At 57.4% G+C, this 27,122-nt stretch overlaps 2 protein-coding genes across 2 annotated transcripts in view; one reads left to right on the top strand and one right to left on the bottom strand.

Annotated features, from left to right (window-relative positions):
* RUSC1 (RUN and SH3 domain containing 1) overlaps positions 1-16,838 on the bottom strand; it is a 37,945-nt gene extending 21,107 nt beyond the window's left edge. Inside the window, exons 1-4 of the mRNA XM_040333054.1 lie at positions 15,124-16,838; positions 11,205-11,513; positions 3,665-3,672; positions 1,515-1,563 (exon numbers count right to left, since the gene is read on the bottom strand). Of these exons, the coding sequence (XP_040188988.1) occupies positions 1,515-1,563; positions 3,665-3,672; positions 11,205-11,513; positions 15,124-16,645 (1,888 nt within the window). The 5' untranslated portion in view covers positions 16,646-16,838. The remainder of the gene's footprint in view (positions 1-1,514; positions 1,564-3,664; positions 3,673-11,204; positions 11,514-15,123) is intronic.
* Positions 16,839-23,490: 6,652 nt separating this feature from the next.
* LOC120920147 (extensin-like) lies at positions 23,491-25,653 on the top strand. The gene has a single exon (XM_040332062.1). The coding sequence runs from the start codon at positions 23,491-23,493 to the stop codon at positions 25,651-25,653; it is 2,163 nt and encodes a 720-aa protein (XP_040187996.1).
* Positions 25,654-27,122: the final 1,469 nt, after the last annotated feature.

The raw sequence follows: 27,122 nt of genomic DNA, 5'->3' as shown, positions 1-27,122 counted from the left end.
GTGTCCATAGAGATGTGGCCCCCCCCCTCCACCGTGTCCATAGAGGTGTGGCCCCCCCTCCACCGTGTCCATAGAGGTGTGGCCCCCCCTCCACCGTGTCCATAGAGGTGTGCCCCCCCCCCCTCCACCGTGTCCATAGAGGTGTGGCCCCCCCTCCACCGTGTCCATAGAGGTGTGGCCCCCCCTCCACCGTGTCCATAGAGGTGTGGCCCCCCCCTCCACCGTGTCCATAGAGGTGTGCCCGCCCCTCCACCGTGTCCATAGAGGTGTGCCCCCCCCTCCACCGTGTCCATAGAGGTGTGGCCCCCCCTCCACCGTGTCCATAGAGGTGTGCCCCCCCTCCACCGTGTCCATAGAGGTGTGGCCCCCCCTCCACCGTGTCCATAGAGGTGTGCCCCCCCCTCCACCGTGTCCATAGAGGTGTGGCCCCCCCTCCACCGTGTCCATAGAGGTGTGGCCCCCCTCCACCGTGTCCATAGAGGTGTGGCCCCCCCCTCCACCGTGTCCATAGAGGTGTGCCCCCCCTCCACCGTGTCCATAGAGGTGTGCCCCCCCTCCACCGTGTCCATAGAGGTGTGCCCCCCCTCCACCGTGTCCATAGAGGTGTGGCCCCCCTCCACCGTGTCCATAGAGGTGTGGCCCCCCCCTCCACCGTGTCCATAGAGGTGTGGCCCCCCCTCCACCGTGTCCATAGAGGTGTGCCCCCCCTCCACCGTGTCCATAGAGGTGTGCCCCCCCTCCACCGTGTCCATAGAGGTGTGCCCCCCCTCCACCGTGTCCATAGAGGTGTGCCCCCCCCCCTCCACCGTGTCCATAGAGGTGTGCCCCCCCTCCACCGTGTCCATAGAGGTGTGCCCCCCCTCCACCGTGTCCATAGAGGTGTGCCCCCCCTCCACCGTGTCCATAGAGGTGTGCCCCCCCCCTCCACCGTGACCATAGAGGTGTGCCCCCCCTCCACCGTGTCCATAGAGGTGTGGCCCCCCCTCCACCGTGTCCATAGAGGTGTGCCCCCCCCCCCCTCCACCGTGTCCATAGAAGTGTGCCACCCCTCAACCATGTCCATAGAGGTGTGGCCCCCCCTCCACCGTGTCCATAGAAGTGTGCCCCCCCCCTCCACCGTGTCCAAAGAGGTGTGCCCCCCCCCTCCACCGTGTCCAAAGAGGTGTGGCAATTAGTTGTACTCCGCAGAGGAAAAGCCCCGATCTGTGACCACTGGGGTCCATGAGAGGAACTTAGGCACCGCCCCTGAGGAGGAGGACTGGTGAACCTGAACCCCACCCAATCCAACTCTGCTGGACGAATCCATGGAAAACATCCCGAGACCCACAAGGATTAACCCCTTCACACCCACGGCACGCAGATTTGTGGCCTCACTGGGCGGAGATTTTGGGGCCACATATGTGCTGGGAGGGCTGTGATTGGCTATGAGAGTCACCATCTTTCTACACGCAGACTGTGATTGGCCGCTCATATTTTATATTGTTTTCAAATTCAATAAAAAGGCGTCAATTTACTTTTCTTGTCACGCTGAAGGAAGTCTCCGCCCCCATCCGCCATCAGCGGCTCGCCCACGCCACCTGCAGGAAGGAGAGAACAAAGGAAGGGGCGTGTTATTCTGAGTATGGAGCCCCGCCCCCTTATCTAGCCTAAACTCCTCCCCATCCCAGACTCCTCCTTCTCTGTATATAAAGTCCCCCTTTATCACCCCCCCCACCCCAAACTCCTCCCCATCCCAGACTCCTCCTCCTCTGTATAGAAAGTCCCCCTTTATCACCCCCCCACCCCAAACTCCTCCCCATCCCAGACTCCTCCTTCTCTGTATAGAAAGTCCCCCTTTATCACCCCCCCACCCCAAACTCCTCCCCATCCCAGACTCCTCCTTCTCTGTATAGAAAGTCCCCCTTTATCGTCCCCCCACCCCAAACTCCTCCCTATCCCAGACTCCTCCTCCATATATATAGTCCTCCTTTATCATCCCGCCCATCCTGGGCTCCTCCCCATTCTGACTCCTCCTCCTCTGTATGCAAAGTATCATCAACCCCGGCCCATCCCAGACTCCTCCTCCTCTCTATACAAAGTCCATCTATTTAGATCCTGCCCCATCCAAAACTCTTCCCGATTCAGGACTCCTCCTCCTCTGTATATAGAGTCCTCCATCAAACCCGCCCCATCCTGGACTCCTCCTCCTCTGTATATAGAGTCCTCCATCAACCCCGCCCCATCCTGGACTCCTCCTCCTCTGTATATAGAGTCCTCCATCAACCCCGCCCCATCCTGGACTCCTCCTCCTCTGTATATAGAGTCCTCCATCAACCCCGCCCCATCCTGGACTCCTCCTCCTCTGTATATAGAGTCCTCCATCAACCCCGCCCCATCCTGGACTCCTCCTCCTCTGTATATAGAGTCCTCCATCAACCCCGCCCCATCCTGGACTCCTCCTCCTCTGTATATAGAGTCCTCCATCAACCCCGCCCCATCCTGGACTCCTCCTCCTCTGTATATAGAGTCCTCCATCAACCCCGCCCCATCCTGGACTCCTCCTCCTCTGTATATAGAGTCCTCCATCAACCCCGCCCCATCCTGGACTCCTCCTCCTCTGTATATAGAGTCCTCCATCAACCCCGCCCCATCCTGGACTCCTCCTCCTCTGTATATAGAGTCCTCCATCAACCCCGCCCCATCCTGGACTCCTCCTCCTCTGTATATAGAGTCCTCCATCAACCCCGCCCCATCCTGGACTCCTCCTCCTCTGTATATAAAGTCCCCTTATCAACCACGCCCCATAATATGGGGGAGGGGGGGTATAATATGGGGGAGGGGTGGTATATAGAGGTATGGGGGGTATAATATGGGGGAGGGGGGTATATAGAGGTATGGGGGGTATAATATGGGGGAGGGGGTATAATATGGGGGAGGGGGGTATATAGGGGGGTATAATATGGGGGAGGGGGGTATATAGAGGTATGGGGGGTATAATATGGGGGGAGGGGGGTATATAGAGGTATGGGGGGTATAATATGGGGGGAGGGGGTATAACATGGGGGAGGGGGGTATATAGAGGTATGGGGGGGGTATAATATGGGGGAGGGGGGGTATATAGAGGTATGGGGGGTATAATATGGGGGAGGGGTGATATAATATGGGGGAGGGGGGTATATAGAGGTATGGGGGGGTATAATATGGGGGAGGGGGGTATATAGAGGTATGGGGGGTATAATATGGGGGAGGGGTGATATAATATGGGGGAGGGGGGTATATAAAGGTATAGGGGGCGGGTAGAAGGTCACGTGATGGGGGCGGGTCCCGGGGGTCTCCCCACTCACCCTTCTCTATAATAGTCTTTCTGTATTCCCTTCGGCCGCTGATTGGTTCTCCAGTCACATGAGTGTTCACACGTCACTTCCTGGCTCTATTTCCGGTGTCTTGTCACATTCGGCTCCCCATCACAGAATGATCCGGAAGTGACGTTTCATCGCCGCCATCTTGCTACACCCCACACTCCTGCACAGTAATGATAGAGTGAGAAGGGGGAGGCGGACATCTTGTTACACCCACCGGAGTTTTACATTTCACACTTATTTTCACCACAAAACGGAGCTTATTTGTTTAATTACAGTGTTTGGAAATCCGACGGACTGTTTACATTTTAAAAGCCGCAGCAAACCTGCTGACCTGACATGGTTTGCTGATGTGACAGAACACCTCTGATTTTCACATCTAAACAGTCCGTCAGATTTCCAAATTCTGTATTTAAGCAAATAAGCTCCGTTTTGTGTTGAAAATAAGTGTGAAATGTAAAACTCCGGTGGGTGTAACAAGATGTCCGCCTCCCCCTTCACCCTCTATCATTACTGTGCAATGCTGTGGGGTGTAGCAAGATGGCGGCGACGGAACGTCACTTCCGGAGCATTCTTTGATGGGGGAGCGGAATCTGACACTACACTGGTGTTCTGTCAGATCAGGCGTTTGGTCAGCTGACCTACTATAAAGACTTCCGTTGTTCCGACAATATCTCCAACCCATCAGAAACTCCAATTACGTCACTTCCTGTTTATTTAAAAACCTTATTAACCGGAGATTTAAAAAAAATTGGTGGTTGGACACCGACAACGGACTAGAGTCCGGTACAGGAAGACGGAGCGGTTTTGACAGCACAGCGGATAACGAGGACGAAGTTGTTGCGGCCTCGGAGGCGGCCATTTTGTTTGTTGTTATCGGAGTGGAATGAGAATCTCGGCTCATATTATCCTGCACCGGACTCTATTCGGTTGCCGGTTTTGTGTCCAACCACCAAATTCATCAAAAAATTCCAATTACCGCCGTTCTAAATAAACCAGAAGTTAAGCGGTTGGAGTTTCTGATGGGTTTGAGAACTTGACAGAACATCATTAGCTGATCTAACAGAACACAGTAACCAGGGGTGGGCAGAGGCTTCACGTCACCCAGCTCCGCCCACATCCTCGCCCTTTGGTGTGATGTGGGTGGTGGTTATGGAAGCAGAAAGCCCCGCCCTCTTTGGTGTCACCTCCCCTTTCATCATCTCAGAGACTGCACAGCACATCCCATAATACTTCCAAGCCCCACCCCCACCCCCAGAGATTTATTGGGGTCCCCTCCCCCCTACATTGTTTACTGAAGCTCAGATTACACACCCAGCTGACTCCGCCCTCCAATCGCAGAGAGACCTTCCACCACATAAGGGGAGGGGCAATGAGGTGAAGGGGGAGGGGTCAGTGTTGCCAACCTACCAAATTGAAATTTACTGGCGTAGCCGCGTTTTTACTGACATTTCACAAAAGTTACTAAATTAAATTTTTAGGTGCAAATTTCAGTATTTAGGCCACAAAACAAGAACAAGAACAATAGCAATGTGCCACCATCACCCCCTCTGCCACCATCACCCCCTCTCTCCACACCCCTCTGCCACCATCACCCCCTCTCTCCACCCCCCTCTGCCACCATCACCCCCTGCCTCCGTCCCCCTCTGCCACCATCACCCCCTCTCTCCACACCCCTCTGCCACCATCACCCCCTCTCTCCACCCCCCTCTGCCACCATCACCCCCTCTCTCCACACCCCTCTGCCACCATCACCCCCTCTCTCCACCCCCCTCTGCCACCATCACCCCCTGCCTCCGTCCCCCTCTGCCACCATCACCCCCTCTCTCCACCCCCCTCTGCCACCATCACCCCCTCTCTCCACCCCCCTCTGCCACCAACACCCCCTGCCTCCATCCCCCTCTGCCACCATCACCCCCTCTCTCCACCCCCCTCTGCCACCAACACCCCCTGACTCCGTCCCCCTCTGCCACCATCACCCCCTCTCTCCACCCCCCTCTGCCACCAACACCCCCTGACTCCGTCCCCCTCTGCCACCATCACCCCCTCTCTCCACCCCCCTCTGCCACCAACACCCCCTGACTCCGTCCCCCTCTGCCACCAACACCCCCTCTCTCCACCCCCCTCTGCCACCAACACCCCCTGCCTCCATCCCCCTCTGCCACCATCACCCCCTCTCTCCACCCCCCTCTGCCACCAACACCCCCTGACTCCGTCCCCCTCTGCCACCATCACCTCCTCTCTCCACCCCCCTCTGCCACCAACACCCCCTGACTCCGTCCCCCTCTGCCACCAACACCCCCTCTCTCCACCCCCCTCTGCCACCAACACCCCCTGACTCCGTCCCCCTCTGCCACCATCACCCCCTCTCTCCACCCCCCTCTGCCACCATCACCCCCTGCCTCCATCCCCCTCTGCCACCAACACCCCCTCTCTCCACCCCCCTCTGCCACCAACACCCCCTGACTCCGTCCCCCTCTGCCACCAACACCCCCTCTCTCCACCCCCCTCTGCCACCAACACCCCCTGACTCCGTCCCCCTCTGCCACCAACACCCCCTCTCTCCACCCCCCTCTGCCACCAACACCCCCTGCCTCCATCCCCCTCTGCCACCATCACCCCCTCTCTCCACCCCCCTCTGCCACCATCACCCCCTGCCTCCATCCCCCTCTGCCACCAACACCCCCTCTCTCCACCCCCCTCTGCCACCAACACCCCCTGACTTCCGTCCCCCTCTGCCACCAACACCCCCTCTCTCCACCCCCCTCTGCCACCAACACCCCCTGCCTCCATCCCCCTCTGCCACCAACACCCCCTCTGCCACCATCACCCCCTCTCTCCACCCCCCTCTGCCACCATCACCCCCTGCCTCCATCCCCCTCTGCCACCAACACCCCCTCTCTCCACCCCCCTCTGCCACCATCACCCCCTCTCTCCACCCCCCTCTGCCACCATCAACCCCTGCCTCCGTCCCCCTCTGCCACCAACACCCCCTCTGCCACCATCACCCCCTGCCTCCGTCCCCCCCTGCCACAATCACCCCCTGACTCCGTCCCCCTCTGCCACCAACACCCCCTCTCTCCACCCCCCTCTGCCACCATCACCCCCTGACTCCGTCCCCCTCTGCCACCATCACCCCCTGACTCCATCCCCCTCTGCCACCATCACCCCCTGACTCCGTCCCCCTCTGCCACCAACACCCCCTCTCTCCACCCCCCTCTGCCACCATCACCCCCTGACTCCGTCCCCCTCTGCCACCATCACCCCCTGACTCCATCCCCCTCTGCCACCATCACCCCCTGACTCCATCCCCCTCTGCCACCATCACCCCCTGACTCCGTCCCCCTCTGCCACCAACACCCCCTCTCTCCACCCCCCTCTGCCACCATCACCCCCTGTCCCCACCCCCCTCTGCCACCATCACCCCCTCTGCCCCCATCACCCCCTGCCCCCATCCCCCTCTGCCACCATCACCCCCTGACTCCATCCCCCTCTGCCACCATCACCCCCTGACTCCGTCCCCCTCTGCCACCAACACCCCCTCTCTCCACCCCCCTCTGCCACCAACACCCCCTCTCTCCACCCCCCTCTGCCACCATCACCCCCTGTCCCCATCCCCCTCTGCCACCAACATCCCCTGCCTCCGTCCCCCTCTGCCACCATCACCCCCTCTCTCCACCCCCCTCTGCCACAATCACCCCCTGACTCCGTCCCCCTCTGCCACCAACACCCCCTCTCTCCACCCCCCTCTGCCACCAACACCCCCTGCCTCCATCCCCCTCTGCCACCATCACCCCCTCTCTCCACCCCCCTCTGCCACCATCACCCCCTGCCTCCATCCCCCTCTGCCACCAACACCCCCTCTCTCCACCCCCCTCTGCCACCAACACCCCCTGACTCCGTCTCCCTCTGCCACCAACACCCCCTCTCTCCACCCCCCTCTGCCACCAACACCCCCTGCCTCCATCCCCCTCTGCCACCAACACCCCCTCTGCCACCATCACCCCCCTCTCTCCACCCCCCTCTGCCACCATCACCCCCTGCCTCCATCCCCCTCTGCCACCAACACCCCCTCTCTCCACCCCCCTCTGCCACCATCACCCCCTCTCTCCACCCCCCTCTGCCACCATCACCCCCTGCCTCCGTCCCCCTCTGCCACCAACACCCCCTCTGCCACCATCACCCCCTGCCTCCGTCCCCCCCTGCCACAATCACCCCCTGACTCCGTCCCCCTCTGCCACCAACACCCCCTCTCTCCACCCCCCTCTGCCACCATCACCCCCTGACTCCGTCCCCCTCTGCCACCATCACCCCCTGACTCCATCCCCCTCTGCCACCATCACCCCCTGACTCCGTCCCCCTCTGCCACCAACACCCCCTCTCTCCACCCCCCTCTGCCACCATCACCCCCTGACTCCGTCCCCCTCTGCCACCATCACCCCCTGACTCCATCCCCCTCTGCCACCATCACCCCCTGACTCCATCCCCCTCTGCCACCATCACCCCCTGACTCCGTCACCCCCTGCCTCCGTCCCCCTCTGCCACCAACACCCCCTCTCTCCACCCCCCTCTGCCACCATCACCCCCTGTCCCCACCCCCCTCTGCCACCATCACCCCCTCTGCCACCATCACCCCCTGCCCCCATCCCCCTCTGCCACCATCACCCCCTGCCTCCGTCCCCCTCTGCCACCATCACCCCCTCTCTCCACCCCCCTCTGCCACCATCACCCCCTGCCTCCGTCCCCCTCTGCCACCATCACCCCCTGTCCCCACCCCCCTCTGCCACCATCACCCCCTCTGCCACCATCACCCCCTGCCCCCATCCCCCTCTGCCACCATCACCCCCTCTCTCCACCCCCCTCTGCCACCATCACCCCCTGCCTCCGTCCCCCTCTGCCACCAACACCCCCTCTCTCCACCCCCCTCTGCCACCATCACCCCCTGCCTCCGTCCCCCTCTGCCACCATCACCCCCTCTCTCCACCCCCCTCTGCCACCATCACCCCCTGACTCCATCCCCCTCTGCCACCATCACCCCCTGACTCCATCCCCCTCTGCCACCAACACCCCCTCTCTCCACCCCCCTCTGCCACCATCACCCCCTGACTCCGTCCCCCTCTGCCACCATCACCCCCTGACTCCATCCCCCTCTGCCACCATCACCCCCTGACTCCATCCCCCTCTGCCACCAACACCCCCTCTCTCCACCCCCCTCTGCCACCATCACCCCCTGTCCCCACCCCCCTCTGCCACCATCACCCCCTCTGCCACCATCACCCCCTGCCCCCATCCCCCTCTGCCACCATCACCCCCTGACTCCATCCCCCTCTGCCACCATCACCCCCTGACTCCGTCCCCCTCTGCCACCAACACCCCCTCTCTCCACCCCCCTCTGCCACCAACACCCCCTCTCTCCACCCCCCTCTGCCACCATCACCCCCTGTCCCCATCCCCCTCTGCCACCAACATCCCCTACCTCCGTCCCCCTCTGCCACCAACACCCCCTCTCTCCACCCCCCTCTGCCACCATCACCCCCTGCCTCCGTCCCCCTCTGCCACCATCACCCCCTGACTCCGTCCCCCTCTGCCACCATCACCCCCTGACTCCATCCCCCTCTGCCACCATCACCCCCTGTCCCCACCCCCCTCTGCCACCATCACCCCCTGACTCCATCCCCCTCTGCCACCATCACCCCCTGACTCCGTCCCCCCCTGCCACCATCACCCCCTGCCTCCGTCCCCCTCTGCCACCAACACCCCCTCTCTCCACCCCCCTCTGCCACCATCACCCCCTGTCCCCACCCCCCTCTGCCACCATCACCCCCTCTGCCACCATCACCCCCTGCCCCCATCCCCCTCTGCCACCATCACCCCCTGTCCCCATCCCCCTCTGCCACCAACATCCCCTGCCTCCGTCCCCCTCTGCCACCATCACCCCCTCTCTCCACCCCCCTCTGCCACCATCACCCCCTGCCTCCGTCCCCCTCTGCCACCAACACCCCCTGTCCCCATCCCCCTCTGCGGTGCCACAATCACCCCCTGCCTCCGTCCCCCTCTGCCACCAACACCCCCTCTCTCCACCCCCCTCTGCCACCATCACCCCCTGTCCCCACCCCCCTCTGCCACCATCACCCCCTCTGCCACCATCACCCCCTGCCCCCATCCCCCTCTGCCACCATCACCCCCTCTCTCCACCCCCCTCTGCCACCATCACCCCCTGCCTCCGTCCCCCTCTGCCACCAACACCCCCCTCTCTCCACCCCCCTCTGCCACCATCACCCCCTGCCTCCGTCCCCCTCTGCCACCATCACCCCCTCTCTCCACCCCCCTCTGCCACCATCACCCCCTGCCTCCGTCCCCCTCTGCCACCATCACCCCCTGACTCCGTCCCCCTCTGCCACCATCACCCCCCTGACTCCATCCCCCTCTGCCACCAACACCCCCTCTCTCCACCCCCCTCTGCCACCATCACCCCCTGCCTCCGTCCCCCTCTGCCACCATCACCCCCTGACTCCGTCCCCCTCTGCCACCATCACCCCCTGACTCCATCCCCCTCTGCCACCAACACCCCCTCTCTCCACACCCCCCAGACTCCATCCCCCTCTGCCACCAACACCCCCTCTGCCACCATCACCCCCTGCCTCCAATCTCCATTCACAGTTTCAAGCCGAACCAATCTCGGCTATTTTTACTGGCACATTACGGCAACCACGGACATTTATGAACGGGGAAAAAGTGCCCATTTTACGAACTGTCTGTAAAAATACGGACGGTTGGCAACACTGGGAAGGGTTAAGTCAGTGAAGGGGGAGGGGCAATGAGGTAATGGGAGGGATTTTGTCAGTGAAGGGGGAGGGGCAGTAAGATGATGTGGGAGGAGTTGAGTCACTGAAGGGGAGGGGTAATGAGATGATGGGGGAGTGGTTGAGTCAGTGAAGGGGGAGGGGCAGTGAGGTGATGGGGAGGGGTTGAGTCAGTGAGGGGGGAGGGGCAGTGAGGTGATGGGGAGGGGTTGAGTCAGTGAAGGGGAGGGGCAGTGAGGTAAAAGGGGAGGGGTTGAGTCAGTGAGGGGGAGGGGCAGTGAGGTGATGGGGAGGGGTTGAGTCAGTGAGGGGGAGGGGCAGTGAGGTGATGGGGAGGGGTTGAGTCAGTGAGGGGGAAGGGGCAGTGAGGTGATGGGGAGGGGTTGAGTCAGTGAAGGGGGAGGGGCAGTGATAGGGAGGGGTTGAGTGTGTGAATGGGGGAGGGGCAGTGAGGTGATGGGGAGGGGTTGAGTCAGTGAAGGGGGAGGGACAGTGAGGTGATGGAAAGGGGTTGAGTCAGTGAAGGGGGAGGGGCAGTGAGGTGATGGGGAGGGGTTGAGTCAGTGAGGGGGAAGGGGCAGTGAGGTGATGGGGAGGGGTTGAGTCAGTGAAGGGGGAGGGGCAGTGATAGGGAGGGGTTGAGTGTGTGAAGGGGGAGGGGCAGTGAGGTGATGGGGAGGGGTTGAGACAGTGATGGGGAGGGGTTGAGTTAGTGAAGAGGGAGGGGCAGTGAGGTGATGGGGAGGGGTTGAGTGAGTGAAGGGGGATGGGCAGTGATAGGGAGGGGTTGAGTGAGTGAAGGGGGAGGGACAGTGAGATGATGGAAAGGGGTTGAGTCAGTGAAGGGGGAGGGGCAGTGAGGTGATGGGGAGGGGTTGAGTCAGTGAAGGGGGAGGGGCAGTGAGGTGATGGGGGATGGGTTGAGGCAGTGGAGAGAGTGGGGGAGGGGTTGAGGACTCTTGGGCCCCATGTAACATTTTCCAGCTCATTGGTTGGTGGATGGGGGTCATGTGATGAGATTTATGATCGGCGCGGTCTGATTGGTAGACAGAAGAGACGTAACCTGTGTCTGGCGAGTCGGCGGTGGGGGCCCTCGGTGGCCTCGTCTCTCGGCTCCTGATCCTAGGGAAGAGCGGGGACAGCAGGATGGCCATATCTGGGGTGTCCAGTAGGGGGAGCATTGCTCGCTGGGGGGGAGAAGAGGCCCCTACAGGGGACAGGCGGATAGGAAGTCGGGAATACCAGGTCTGCAGGGGCAGGGCAAAGCAACGGGGAACCTCCAGGGCGGAGCCATGTGGTAATAGAGCAGGGGGTGAAGTCAGATTAGTAGAGAGCCGGAGGAGGAGCCTAGAAGGTGGCGGACCACCAAACACTGATGGTAAATGATTCCGCCAGTTCAGCATCAGGCACACAGAGGGCGGAGTCATGCCATGGGGGAGGGGCATGCATACAAAGAATAGTGAGGGGGAAAGGGTGAGCAAGAGGCCAAGGATGTGCGGGGGGGGGGGGGAGAGTTGGGATGAGAAGAAATCATGAAATGATCATAAAATACAATATTTCCGTAATTATCAGTATACACTGCTCCGCCCACAGGGGGTGTGGTCAGTGCACCTCCCCCAATCAGATTCCCCATAGTGGCTTCTGCCTGTACAGTCCTCCGTCTTGCTGGAAACACTCAGCCATGTGACCGCCATTGTGTCCGTCACCAACCACCATCCAGACATGGAGGACAGTCCACCAACTCACCTCTCTGTGGCCTCCACCTTCTGCCCCCTAACCTCCGGAGAGCCTCCACCTTCTGCCCCCTAACCTCCGGAGAGCCTCCACCTTCTGCCCCCTAACCTCCGGAGAGCCTCCACCTTCTGCCCCCTAACCTCCGGAGAGCCTCCACCTTCTGCCCCCTAACCTCCGGAGAGCCTCCACCTTCTGCTTCCTAACCTTGGGAGAGCCTCCACTCTCTCGTCTCCAACTTTCAGAGAGCCTCCACCTTCTGCCCCCTAACCTCCGGAGAGCCTCCACCTTCTGCCCCCTAACTTCCGGAGAGCCTCCACCTTCTGCCCCCTAACCTCCAGAGAGCCTCCACCTTCTGCCCCCTAACCTCCGGAGAGCCTCCAGCTTCTGCCCCCTAACCTCCGGAGAGCCTCCACGCTCCATCCTCTAACTTCCGGAGAGCCTCCACCTTCTCCGGAGAGCCTCCACCTTCTGCCCCCTAACCTCCGGAGAACCTCCACCTTCTGCCCCCTAACCTCCGGAGAGCCTCCACTCTCCATTCTCTAACCTCCAGAGAGCCTCCACGCTCCATCCTCTAACTTCCGGAGAGCCTCCACCTTCTCCGGAGAGCCTCCACCTTCTGCTTCCTAACCTTGGGAGAGCCTCCACTCTCTCGTCTCCAACTTTCGGAGAGCCTCCATCTTTTGCCCTCTAACCTCGGCAGAGCCTCCATGCTCCATCCTCTAACCTCCGGAGAGCCTCCACCTTCTGTCTTCTAACCTCGGGAGAGCCTCCACGCTCCGTCCTCTAACCTCCGGAGAGCCTCCACCTTCTGCCCCCTAACCTCCGGAGAACCTCCACCTTCTGTCTTCTAACCTCGGGAGAGCCTCCACTCTTGTCCTCTAACCTCCGGAGAGCCTCCACCTTCTGCCCCCTAACCTCAGGAGAGCCCCCACGCTCCGTCCTCTAACCTCCGGAGAGCCTCCATCGTCTGCCCCCCAACCTCCGGAGAGCCTCCACTTTCTGCCCCCTAACCTCCAGGGAGCCTCCACCTTCTGTCCTCTAAGCTCCAGGGAGCCTCCATCTGGTGTCAGTCCAACCCCATTTATCTGGCCATGGGAGCCGCCATATCTTTCCAACTGGCAAATGGTCATCTGCAGACAGCCTCCATCCTCACTCTGGTCTTACAGCCGATGCCTCCATTTTTGTACCTTGTGCCTCCATCTTGCTGCGTTTTAACCGTAGAAGGTCATTGGCCTCGGAGAGAGAGGAGCGTGTGATGTCACATCCAGTCAGAGAGGTATGTCCTTGGCAGTGACATCCGGTGATGTTGTAGGTCTGAAGGCCACATATGATTCTTGTGCCGATCCCGAGGCGGAGTCTTTGGATTGGCTTCACCATCTCTAGGCGGAGTCTTTGGATTGGCTTCACCATCTCTAGGCGGAGTCTTTGGATTGGCCATCTCCATCTCTAGGTGGAGTCTTTGGATTGGCTATCTCCATCTCTAGGTGGAGTCTTTGGATTGGCTATCTCCATCTCCAGGCGGAGTCTTTGGATTGGCTATCTCCATCTCCAGGCGGAGTCTTTGGATTGGCCATCTCCATCTCTAGGTGGAGTCTTTGGATTGGCTATCTCCATCTCCAGGCGGAGGATTTGGATTGGCCATCTCCATCTATAGGCAGAGTCTTTGGATTGGCTATCTCCATCTCCAGGCGGAGTCTTTGGATTGGCTATCTCCATCTCCAGGCGGAGTCTTTGGATTGGCTATCTCCATCTCCAGGCGGAGTCTTTGGATTGGCTATCTCCATCTCCAGGCGGAGTCTTTGGATTGGCTATCTCCATCTCCAGGCGGAGTCTTTGGATTGGCCATCTCCATCTCTAGGTGGAGTCTTTGGATTGGCTATCTCCATCTCCAGGCGGAGGATTTGGATTGGCCATCTCCATCTATAGGCAGAGTCTTTGGATTGGCTATCTCCATCTCCAGGCGGAGTCTTTGGATTGGCTATCTCCATCTCCAGGCGGAGGATTTGGATTGGCCATCTCCATCTACAGGCAGAGTCTTTGGATTGGCCATCTCCATCTCCAGGCAGAGTCTTTGGATTGGCCATCTCCATCTCTAGGCGGAGTCTTTGGATTGGCCATCTCCATCTCTAGGCGGAGTCTTTGGATTGGCCATCTCCATCTCTAGGCGGAGTCTTTGGATTGACCATCTCCATCTCCAGGCGGAGGATTTGGATTGGCCATCTCCATCTCCAGGCAGAGTTTTTGGATTGGCCATCTCCATCTCCAGGCAGAGTTTTTGGATTGGCCATCTCCATCTCTAGGCGGAGTCTTTGGATTGGCTATCTCCATCTCTAGGCGGAGTCTTTGGATTGGCCATCTCCATCTCTAGGCGGAGTCTTTGGATTGGTTATCTCCATCTCTAGGCGGAGTCTTTGGATTGGCCATCTCCATCTCTAGGCGGAGTCTTTGGATTGGCTATCACCATCTCTAGGCGGAGTCTTTGGATTGGCTATCACCATCTCTAGGCGGAGTCTTTGGATTGGCTATCTCCATCTCTAGGCTGAGTCTTTGGATTGGCCATCTCCATCTCCAGGCGAAGTCTTTGGATTGGCCATCTCCATCTCCAGGCGAAGTCTTTGGATTGGCCATCTCCATCTCCAGGCGGAGTCTTTGGATTGGCTGTCTCCATCTCCAGGCGGAGTCTTTGGATTGGCTGTCTCCATCTCCAGGCGGAGTCTTTAGATTGGCTGTCTCCATCTCTAGGCGGAGTCTTTGGATTGGCTGTCTCCATCTCTAGGCGGAGTCTTTGGATTGGCTATCTCCATCTCTAGGCGGAGTCTTTGGATTGGCTATCTCCATCTCTAGGCGGAGTCTTTGGATTGGTTATCTCCATCTCTAGGCGGAGTCTTTGGATTGGTTATCTCCATCTCCAGGCAGAGTCTTTGGATTGGCTATCGCCATTTCCAGTGGAGTCTTTTGATTGGCTATTTCCATCTCTAGGCAGAGTCTTTGGATTGGCTATCTCCATCTCTAGGCAGAGTCTTTGGATTGGCTATCTCCATCTCTAGGCAGAGTCTTTGGATTGGCTATCTCCATCTCTAGGCGGAGTCTTTTGATTGCTATTTCCACCTCCAGGCGGTGTAGGAAGGACACAATTGGCTGATTGTTGGGTGTATTTCATGGCTGAGTGTTTTTACCAATTCACCACTATTGTACATTCATGTCTTTCCTAGAATTTACCCCCCCCCTACCATTCACCATGGCCTTACCTTCAAGACCTCTGCGGTCACCACCATCTGCCATTCCTCGTCGCTGTGCCCCCGCCATGGGGACTTCCTCCTTCCTGCTGCTGTAGATGCTGTTGAATGATACAGGTGAGCAGTGCTTCCCCATCCTCACTGTCATGGCGGACAGCGAGTCTACCAGTGTACCGGCTTGGTGATCGTTTCGTGCCCATAGTCTATGTGGGGCTTCTGGTGTGTCCAGCTCTGGTAGCTTCATATTGGCTTTCTGAGCTCCTCTGGTTGGTCCATTGTGGCCCTCCTGTGGCCCTCGCTCCCTCTTATCGCTCTCTCTTGTGCAGTCTTGGTGGTTCTCTTTATTGGTGAAATCATAGGAACTGTTTGGTACCTCCGTCATTGGATGGGCATCCGCAGCAGAGTCCTGGGGCCCCTTGACCACGGTGATGGGGGCTTTTACATGTTGACCGATTTGCTTGTTGACGGAATTGCGATATCTCAGTTCCCGGAAGGTGGTGACCTCTTTTCCTTCCGGCAATGGCTGAGCTTGTGGCATCACCAGCCCATGGTAGAAAGCCGAGGCTGTGAGTTCATTGACAGGCGGCTGCTCAACGTCGGGAGAAAAAACGATCAGCCAATCACTTTTATCCTTCTTTGGCTGTGGAGGGCACCCGCTCTTCCTCCTCCTTTGGGCCAGTTCGTGGAACGAGGTGATAGTCTTTTTGGGGGTGTCGGTTGAAGGCTCGTCTGGCACAGAGAGGCTCGGGAGAAGATCTCCATCCAAAGGCCATCGGTGAACATCGCTTTGGTTGGCATTGGCAACATCCTCTTTTTCATCTAGTTGGTGTTTTGTATCCACAACGTCTATGGAGGTGGAAGACAAAGATGGCGGATCGAGCTGCTCAGCATCTAGAAAGGAATTACTATCGGTGGAGTCTGAGCTCCAATCGATGAACGGGACATCTTCGGGAAGCATGTTGTTGTTGTTGATGGCGTTCTCAGGCACGTCAACCCTTCGCTCAGTGATTGGTTGTGAAGAATCGATCGAGTCATCCGGGGAAGATGGAGGCGATCCCCCTCTCTCCACATCCAGGGGAATAATGTCTGGCTCTTGGTCTGGTGTCTCCAGGTCGTCCTGAGTATATTCCTTGTAGTACATGGACACCGGAGAATCGTCCAATGTGAAATCTGAAGAGCTGCTGCTGTCTGTGGAGGGAGACGATGGAGATAGGGGGCTGAGAGGAAGATCGTCTGGAGACAGATAATCCTCACACATGATCGCCTCCAGGTTCTCGTTGGAGCCGTACTCCATGGTCTCCGCATGGCTGGAATGCTGGGTACAGCACTGGCACGGCACAGATGGGTCGTTGGAATTGGCATCCACCAGTGCCGTCTCCGAAGAGTCTTTATATTGGTGATGATGGGCGGGAAGATCTTTCAGACTTGGCTCTTCCATCTCCTCAGACCGCATGTTTAGGTGAACCCCAAGGGACACGTGCTGCAGGTGGACGTAGTTCAGGTTACTAACGAGGGCTTTTCTGGAGGTCAACATCTTGTGATTGGAAGGCTCTCTACCCAATGGAAATGTTGGCGGAGCTCAGAGCGAGTCACCGAGAATCTTCCTCATGATGGAGAAAGTGGCCAAAGCCTCGTCCATTGGATACAGGAGCCCTTCCTTCGAGGAGCCCTTCCTTCGGGGAGCCCTTCCTTCGGGGAGCCCTTCCTTCGAGGAGCCCTTCCTTCGAGGAGCCCTTCCTTTGGGGAGCCCTTCCTTCGAGGAGCCCTTCCTTCGAGGAGCCCTTCCTTCGAGGAGCCCTTCCTTCGGGGAGCCCTTCCTTCGGGGAGCCCTTCCTTCGAGGAGCCCTTCCTTCGGGGAGCCCTTCCTTCGAGGAGCCGCTTCCTTCTACCCAACAGGGACCAAAGTGGGGCAACCTGCAGAAGAGAAGACAAGAAGCGGGCAGGTCCAACAGACGTTATTTATCCCGTCACACCACCAGGCCCTACAAACACAGAGCACATCAACGGATGGAAGACACGAGAAGACAAACTGGAGAACAAGACAACTGAATGGAGCACCAAGACCACACGGCATCTCCAAAATGGCGACACAAATATGGCAACGTACAGAGCAGGACACGGGGGGAGAGGGACACAGGGGGGACCAGGACACAAGGGGGGAGCAGGACACAGGGGGGACCAGGACACGGGGGGGAGCGGGACCGGGACACAGGGGGAGCGGGACACGGCGGGAGAGCGGAACATGGGGGGGAGCGGGACACGGGGGGAGCAACACATGGGGGGGATCCGGACACGGGGGGAGCGATACACAGGGGGGAGCGGGACACGAGGGGAGCGGGACACAGGGGGAGCGGCAGAGGGAGCATTACAAGAAGAACGTCAAAAGATGATGATGAGTCCCTGACACCTTTCCTATCCTCACTTCTCCTCCCTCTCCTCGCTTCTCCACCCTTCTCCTTGCTTCTCCTCCCTTCTCCTCCCTTCTCCTCGCTTCTCCTGCCTTCTCCTCCCTTCCCTTCTCCTCGCTTCTCTCTTCTCCTCCCTTCTCCACCCTTCTCCTTCCTTCTCCTCGCTTCTCTCTTCTCCTTCCTTCTCCTCGCTTCTCTCTTCTCCTCCCTTCTCCACCCTTCCCCTCCCTTCTCCTCGCTTCTCTCTTCTCCTCCCTTCTCCACCCTTCCCCTCCCTTCTCCCTTCTCCTCCCTTCCCCTCCCTTCTCCTCACTTCTCCAGCTCCGACCGAGCTTCCTCTTCCCCATCCTATAAACCTTCTCCATAGTAAACCCATGTCCCTCCCCACCAAGCTTCCTCTTCCCCATCCTATTAACCTTCTCCTTGGTTACCCGTGTCCCCCCCACAAGCTTCCTCTTCTCCATCCTATAAACCTTCTCCTTGGTAACCCGTGTCCCCCCCACAAGCTTCCTCTTCTCCATCCTATAAACCTTCTCCTTGGTAACCCGTGTCCCCCCCCGAGCTTCCTCTTCCCCATCCTATAAACCTTCTCCTTGGTTACCCGTGTCCCCCCCACGAGCTTCCTCTTCTCCATCCTATAAACCTTCTCCTTGGTAACCCGTGTTCCTCCCCCCCGAGCTTCCTCTTCTCCATCCTATAAACCTTCTCCTTGGTAACCCGTGTCCCCCCCCCCCCCGAGCTTCCTCTTCCCCATCCTATAAACCTTCTCCTTGGTAACCCATGTCCCCCCCACAAGCTTCCTCTTCCCCATCCTATAAACCTTCTCCTTGGTAACCTGTGTCCCCCCCCCGAGCTTCCTCTTCTCCATCCTATAAACCTTCTCCTTGGTTACCCATGTCCCCCCCACGAGCTTCCTCTTCCCCATCCTATAAACCTTCTCCTTGGTAACCCATGTCCCCCCCACAAGCTTCCTCTTCTCCATCCTATAAACCTTCTCCTTGGTAACCTGTGTCCCCCCCCCGAGCTTCCTCTTCTCCATCCTATAAACCTTCTTCTTGGTTACCTGTGTCCCCACCACAACCTTCCCCTTCCCCATCCTATTAACATTCTCCTTGGTAACCCGTGTCCCCCCCACAAGCTTCCTCTTCTCCATCCTATAAACCTTCTCCTTGGTAAACCGTGTCCCCCCCCCGAGCTTCCTCTTCTCCATCCTATAAACCTTCTCCTTGGTAACCCGTGTCCCCCCCCCCCGAGCTTCCTCTTCCCCATCCTATAAACCTTCTCCTTGGTAACCCATGTCCCCCCCACAAGCTTCCTCTTCTCCATCCTATAAGCCTTCTCCTTGGTAACCTGTGTCCCCCCCCCCGAGCTTCCTCTTCTCCATCCTATAAACCTTCTCCTTGGTTACCCGTGTCCCCCTCACGAGCTTCCTCTTCCCCATCCTATAAACCTTCTCCTTGGTAACCCATGTCCCCCCCACAAGCTTCCTCTTCTCCATCCTATAAACCTTCTCCTTGGTAACCTGTGCCCCCCCCCCCCCCGAGCTTCCTCTTCTCCATCCTATAAACCTTCTTCTTGGTTACCCGTGTCCCCACCACGACCTTTCTCTTCCCCATCCTATAAACCTTCTCCTTGGTAACCCGTGTCCCCCCCACCGAGCTTTCTCTTCCCCATCCTATAAACCTTCTCCTTGGTTACCCGTGTCCCCCCCCACCGAGCTTCCTCTTCCCCATCCTATAAACCTTCTCCTTGGTAACCCGTGTCCCCCCCCACCGAGCTTCCTCTTCCCCATCCTATAAACCTTCTCCTTGGTAACCCGTGTCCCCCCCACCGAGCTTCCTCTTCCCCATCCTATAAACCTTCTCCTTGGTAACCCGTGTCCCCCCCACCGAGCTTCCTCTTCCCCATCCTATAAACCTTCTCCTTGGTAACCCGTGTCCCCCCCCACCGAGCTTCCTCTTCCCCATCCTATAAACCTTCTCCTTGGTAACCCGTGTCCCCCCCACCGAGCTTCCTCTTCTCCATCCTATAAACCTTCTCTTTGGTAACCCGTGTCCCCCCCCCCCGAGCTTCCTCTTCTCCATCCTATAAACCTTCTCCTTGGTAACCCGTGTCCCCCCCCCCGAGCTTCCTCTTCTCCATCCTATAAACCTTCTCCTTGGTAACCTGTGTCCCCCCCCCCCGAGTTTCCTCTTCTCCATCCTATAAACCTTCTCCTTGGTAACCTGTGTCCCCCCACCCCCCGAACTTCCTCTTCTCCATCCTATAAACCTTCTCCTTGGTAACCTGTGTCCCCGCCCCCCCGAGCTTCCTCTTCTCCATCCTATAAACCTTCTCCTTGGTAACCTGTGTCCCCCCCCTAGCTTCCTCTTCCCCATCCTATAAACCTTCTCCATAGTAAACCCATGTCCCCCCCCACCGAGCTTCCTCTTCTCCATCCTATAAACCTTCTCTTTGGTAACCCGTGTCCCCCCCACGAGCTTGCTCTTCTCCATCCTATAAACCTTCTCCTTGGTAACCCGTGTCCCCCCCCCCCCAGCTTCCTCTTCTCCATCCTATAAACCTTCTCCTTGGTAACCCGTGTCCCCCCCCACGAGCTTCCTCTTCTCCATCCTATAAACCTTCTCCTTGGTAACCCGTGTCCCGTCCCCCCCCGGAGCTTCCTCTTCTCCATCCTATAAACCTTCTGCTTGGTAACCCGTGTCCCCCCCACCGAGCTTCCTCTTCCCCATCCTATAAACCTTCTCCTTGGTAACCCGTGTCCCGTCCCCCCCCCGGAGCTTCCTCTTCTCCATCCTATAAACCTTCTCCTTGGTAACCCGTGTCCCCCCCCCCAGCTTCCTCTTCTCCATCCTATAAACCTTCTCCTTGGTAACCCGTGTCCCCCCCCCGAGCTTCCTCTTCTCCATCCTATAAACCTTCTCCTTGGTAACCCGTGTCCCCCCCCCCCGAGCTTCCTCTTCTCCATCCTATAAACCTTCTCCTTGGTAACCTGTGCCCCCCCCCCCCGAGCTTCCTCTTCTCCATCCTATAAACCTTCTTCTTGGTTACCCGTGTCCCCACCACGACCTTTCTCTTCCCCATCCTATAAACATTCTCCTTGGTAACCCGTGTCCCCCCCCACCGAGCTTCCTCTTCCCCATCCTATAAACCTTCTCCTTGGTAACCCGTGTCCCCCCCACGAGCTTCCTCTCCCCCATCCTATAAACCTTCTCCTTGGTAACCCGTGTCCCCCCCCCCGAGCTTCCTCTTCTCCATCCTATAAACCTTCCTTGGTAACCCGTGTCCCCCCCCCGAGCTTCCTCTTCTCCATCCTATAAACCTTCTCCTTGGTAACCCGTGTCCCCCCCCCGAGCTTCCTCTTCCCCATCCTATAAACCTTCTCCTTGGTAACCCGTGTCCCCCCCACCGAGCTTTCTCTTCCCCATCCTATAAACCTTCTCCTTGGTTACCCTAGTCCCCCTGCCCCCCTTCCCCAGATCCAGTGACCCACCTCACCCCTTTCCCAGTACATTGCCCCCATTTCACCCCCTTTTCATGGCATAGTTACACACTTCAACCCCCTTCCTTGGATCCAGTTACCCAAACGTACCCCCTTCCCCAGATCTAATGACCCAAACTACCCCCTTCCCCAGATCCAGTGACCTAACCTACCCCCTTCGCCAGCACTTACACCCTTCCTCAGATCCACTGATCCATCTCACTCATCTTCCCAGATTCATTGGCCCACTTACCCCCTTCCCCAGCACTGGGACACAACCTACCCCCTTCCTTGGATCCAGTGACCCACCTCACAGTGACATACCCGACACCTTCACATGACATCTACCCAGGATGAGACATACCCTACACCTTCACATGACATCTACCCAGGATGAGACATACCCTACACCTTCACATGACATCTACCCAGGATGAGACATACCCGACACCTTCACATGTCACCTACCCAGGATGAGACATACCCTACACCTTCACATGACATCTACCCAGGATGAGACATACCCGACACCTTCACATGTCATCTACCCAGGATGAGACATACCCAACACCTTCACATGTCATCTACCCAGGATGAGACATACCCGACACCTTCACATGTCATCTGCCCAGGATGAGACATACCCGACACCTTCACATGTCATCTACCCAGGATGAGACATACCCGACACCTTCACATGTCACCTACCCAGGATGAGACATACCCGACACCTTCACATGACATCTACCCAGGATGAGACATACCCGACACCTTCACATGTCACCTACCCAGGATGAGACATACCCGACACCTTCACATGACATCTACCCAGGATGAGACATACCCGACACCTTCACATGTCATCTACCCAGGATGAGACATACCCGACACCTTCACATGACATCTACCCAGGATGAGACATACCCGACACCTTCACATGACATCTACCCAGGATGAGACATCCCCGACACCTTCACATGTCATCTACCCAGGATGAGACATACCCGACACCTTCACATGACATCTACCCAGGATGAGACATACCCGATACCTTCACATGACATCTACATGGGGGGACATAACCAACATATGACACCCGGGATGTAAACAAGCCTCATATATATACACATGATGGATGGATGACTCTAGGGATGGGATGGATGAGTGACTCGGGATGGGATGGGATGGATGGATGACTTGGGATGGATGGATGACTCGGAATGGTATGGATGGATGACTCGGGATGGGATGGATGACTCGGGATGGGATGGATGGATGACTCTCGGGATGGGATGGATGGATGACTCTCGGGATGGGATGGATGGATGACTCTTGGGATGGGATGGATGGATGACTCGGGATGGGATGGATGGATGACTCTCGGGATGGGATGGATGGATGACTCTTGGGATGGGATGGATGGATGACTCGGGATGGGATGCTCGGTCACATATGTTGTATTATATTATAGACATGGTGATGAGGATGATGCGGCTCTTCTCTATCGGGAGGGGGGTCACCTCTGCATCTCTGCAGAATTTGGGGGACCCCATTGTGCCATCCATACATCCTGTTACCCCAAACCCTTCCACCCCCCCCCTCACCCACAAACACATCCCCCCCCCTTCCCCATCACCTTCACATCCAGCGGGTACCGCAGCCTCCAGGATGAGGGTGGAGAGTCGCATCCAGGAGGAGGAGGGGAGGACCAGCCTGACATCAGCATCTGAGATGGGGGAGGGGATCTGCTCTCAGCTGATGGAGGAGAATTCCCCGGATGGAGAGAAATGAGATTCTCCTCAGATTCCGAGCCGAAGGATAGAGACCAACTTCCCCCACCCTCCACCCATCATCCTCATCCTTCATCCCCATCATCCTCATCCTTCATCCTCATCCTTCATCCTCATCCTTCATCCTCATCCTTCATCCTCATCCTTCATCCCCATCATCCTCATCCCCATCATCATCCTTCACCATCAACCCTCCGCCCTTCATCCTCATCCTTCTCCATCAACCCTCCACCCTTCATCCTCATCCTTTATCCCTATCATCCTCCTTCACCATCAACCATCCGCCTTTTATCCTCATCCTTCATCCCCATCATTCTCATCCATCATCCTCATCCCCATCATCCATATCATCATCCTTCACCATCAACCATCCGCCCTTCATCCTCATCCCCATCATCTTCATCCTTCACCATCAACCCTCCGCCCATCATCCTCATCCTTCATCCTCATCATCCTTATCCTTCACCATCAACCCTCCGCCCTTCATCCCTATCATCCTCATCCCCATCATCATCCTCATCCCCATCATCATCCGTCACCATCAACCCTCCGCCCTTCATCCTCATCCTTCACCATCAACCCTCCACCCATCATCCTCATCCTTTATCCCCATCATCATCCATATCATCATCCTTTACCATCAACCATCCGCCCTTCATCCTCATCCTTCATCCCTTTCCTTCACCATCAACCCTTCATCATGATCCTTCACCATCAACCCTCCACCCTTTATCCCCATCCTACACCATCAACCCTCCACCCATCATCCTCATCCTTCATCCCCATCCTTCATCCTCATCCTTCATCCCTATCATCCTCATCCCCATCATCCTCCTTCACCATCAACCATCCGCCTTTTATCCTCATCCTTCATCCCCATCATCCTCATCCATCATCCATCATCCTCATCCCCATCATCCATATCATCATCCTTCACCATCAACCATCCGCCCTTCATCCTCATCCTTCATCCTCATCCTTCACCATCAACCCTTCATCCTCATCCTTCACCATCAACCCTCCACCCTTCATCCTCATCCTTCACCATCAACCCTTCATCATGATCCTTCACCATCAACCCTCCACCCTTCATCCTCATCCTTCACCATCAACCCTTCATCATGATCCTTCACTATCAACCCTCCACCCTTCATCCTCATCCTTCACCATCAACCCTCCACCCTTCATCCTCATCCTTCATCATCAACCCTCCACCCTTCATCCTCATCCTTCACCATCAACCCTCCACCCTTTATCCTCATCCTTCACCATCAACCCTCCACCCTTCATCCTCATCCTTCATCATCAACCCTCCACCCTGTATCCTCATCCTTCACCATCAACCCTTCATCCTTCACCATCAACCCTCCACCCTTCATCCTCATCCTCCACCATCAACCCTCCACCCTTTATCCTCATTCTTCACCATCAACCCTCCACCCTTCATCCTCATCATCATCCTTCACCATCAACCCTCCACCCTTCATCCTCATCCTTCACCATCAACCCTCCACCAATTATCCCCATCCTTCACCATCAACCCTCCACCCTTCATCCTCATCATCATCCTTCACCATCAACCCTCCACCCTTCATCCTCATCCTTCATCCCCATCATCCTCATCCCCATCATCATCCTTCACCATCAACCCTTCACCCTTCATCCCCATCCTTCACCATCAACCCTCCACCCTTCATCCTCATCCTTCACCATCAACCCTCCACCCTTCATCCTCATCCTTCACCATCAACCCTCCACCCATTATCCCCATCCTTCACCATCAACCCTCCACCCTTCATCCTCATCATCATCCTTCACCATCAACCCTTCACCCTTCATCCTCATCCTTCACCATCAACCCTCCACCCTTCATCCTCATCATCATCCTTCATCCCCATCATCCTCATCCTTCACCATCAACCCTCCGCCCTTCATCCTCATCATCCTCCTTCACCATCAACCCTTCACCCTTCATCCTCATCCTTCGCCATCAACCCTCTACCCTTCATCCTCATCATCATCCTTCACCATCAACCCTCCACCCTTCATCCTCATACTCATCCTTCACCATCAACCCTCCACCCTTCATCCTCATCCTTCACCATCAACCCTCCACCCTTCATCCTCATCCTCCACCATCAACCCTCCACCCATTATCCCCATCCTTCACCATCAACCCTCCACCCTTCATCCTTATCCTTCACCATCAACCCTTCACCATCAACCCTCCACCCATTATCCCCATCCTTCACCATCAACCCTCCACCCTTCATCCTCATCCTTCACCATCAACCCTCCACCCTTCATCCTCATCCTTCGTCATCAACCCTCCACCCTTCATCCTCATCCTTCACCATCAACCCTCCACCCCTTATCCCCATCCTTCGCCATCAACCCTCCACCCTTCATCCTCATCCTTCACCATCAACCCTCCACCCTTTATCCTCATCCTTCACCATCAACCCTCCACCCTTCACCATCAACCCTCCACCCTTTATCCCCATCCTTCACCATCAACCCTCCACCCTTCATCCTCATCCTTCACCATCAACCCTTCATCCTCCTCCTTCACCCATTATCCCCATCCTTCACCATCAACCCTTCATCCTCATCCTTCACCATCAACCCTCCACCCATTATCCTCATCCTTCACCATCAACCCTCCACCCTTCATCCTCATCCTTTATCCCCATCATCATCCTTCAATATCAACCCTCCACCCTTCATCCATCATCCTCATCCCCATCATCATCCTTCAACATCAACCCTTCATTCTCATCCGTCATCATCATCATCCTTCAGATGGGGGTGGATGAGGATGATGGATGAGGATGAAGGGTGGGGGGTTGATGCTGAAGAATGAGGGGTTAATTTTGTGTGTACTTTCTGTCCCGGGGCAATTCTAAATTTAAAGGGGGGTGAGAGAGTCAGTTGGCTCTCATCCATTTGATTTGGCTAAATTGGGCCTCTGCTTTAGCTGGGCTGTACTGTGGGTCCATGCTGTTGTTCCCGGGGTGCTATACCACCCCGGAGCGACAGGTGGCGCCAGTGGTGTCCAGGCTAGGGTGCCTCTTGCCAGCAGCCAATAGGAAGGGAGTTTCCCTCACGGGGCATGCTGGGGGAGGGTACTTCTGGAGCAGATGCCATCGGGCGGGGTTCTTGTTCCAGGGTGACCACACATCACGGCTCCCCGGCGAGATGGCCTACCGGGGTGAGCGTGCCACGCGGTGTTCCTGGTTCCGGGACCATATTGGCCCGGAACATTTAAAGCTGTGGCGGGACCTCAGTAATCGGCTGGGTCCCCAAATTCTGAGGAAAGATCCCAAGCGAGGTGGCTGTCCGGTGGGGAGTCCGCCTGAGGAGAGGCAGGCAATCCATCGGGGATCAAGGTAACCGGACACTGAAAGGGTGTGTAGCGCCAGTGTACTCTCGTACAGGCGCTATGCTTAAATTTAGTGGGGGGATGGGAGAGGTAAGTTGCTCTCATTCTTTAATTAGTTCAATTTTGCTGTCTCCAAATCTGGATTGTCCTGTGGGTCAGTCTGTGCCCCGGGGATGCGGTCTCATCTCTGGGCGGCAGATGGCACCATAGGGGTCCAGGCGGAGCCGCTTCTTTTCCAGCAGCCAATTGGAGGCGTTTTCCCTCGCGGGGCATGCTGGGGAGGGGTATTTCTGTGGCGGAGGCCGTTGTTCGAGGTTCTTCGCGGGTTCCAGGCGCGGCACCCACCTTTAAAGTGTGTGCACATCACGGGCCCCACCGCTATGGCCTACCAGGCCGGGGTTGTGTTCTACGCGGAGTTCCTGACTCTGGGCTCTCATGGCCCGGAGAAACTGATGCAACCAGGGGGCCCCAGTGACTTACTGGGTTCCCCTACCTATTGAGAAGATCCCAAGCTGGGTGCTGATCGGTGGGGGATCGGTCTGAGGAGAACCCGGAGGAGTGATCCAACAGGGCTGAACGAACCATCGGGGATCTGGGTGACCGGACACTGACAGGTTACAATTCAATCTGTCAGTCGGTGACCCTAAAGACATACTGGGGGGATTCGCTCTACCGCTCTAATTCTCAAGCACTAGGCCTGTGGCAGATGTCTCACCTAACATCTCAATTCAATCAGAGCCAAGTCGGTGGCAGAGACTTGTTCCTCCCAGAAGTTCTAAGTGGCGCTCCGGCTGCCAGGCCTGTGAGAGAGGTCTGTCCAGGGGCACTTTACCCACTCCGGCTGCCAGGCTTGTGAGAGAGGTCTGTCCGGGTAAACACTATACCCCCTCCGGCTGCCAGGTCGGTGTGAGGGGCCTGTCCGGGTACACTATACCCCCTCCGGCTGCCAG

Source organism: Rana temporaria, chromosome 13 (assembly GCF_905171775.1).
Source record: "Rana temporaria chromosome 13, aRanTem1.1, whole genome shotgun sequence".
Classification (NCBI taxonomy): domain Eukaryota; kingdom Metazoa; phylum Chordata; class Amphibia; order Anura; family Ranidae; genus Rana; species Rana temporaria.
This window is presented reverse-complemented; position numbering and strand designations above follow the sequence as displayed.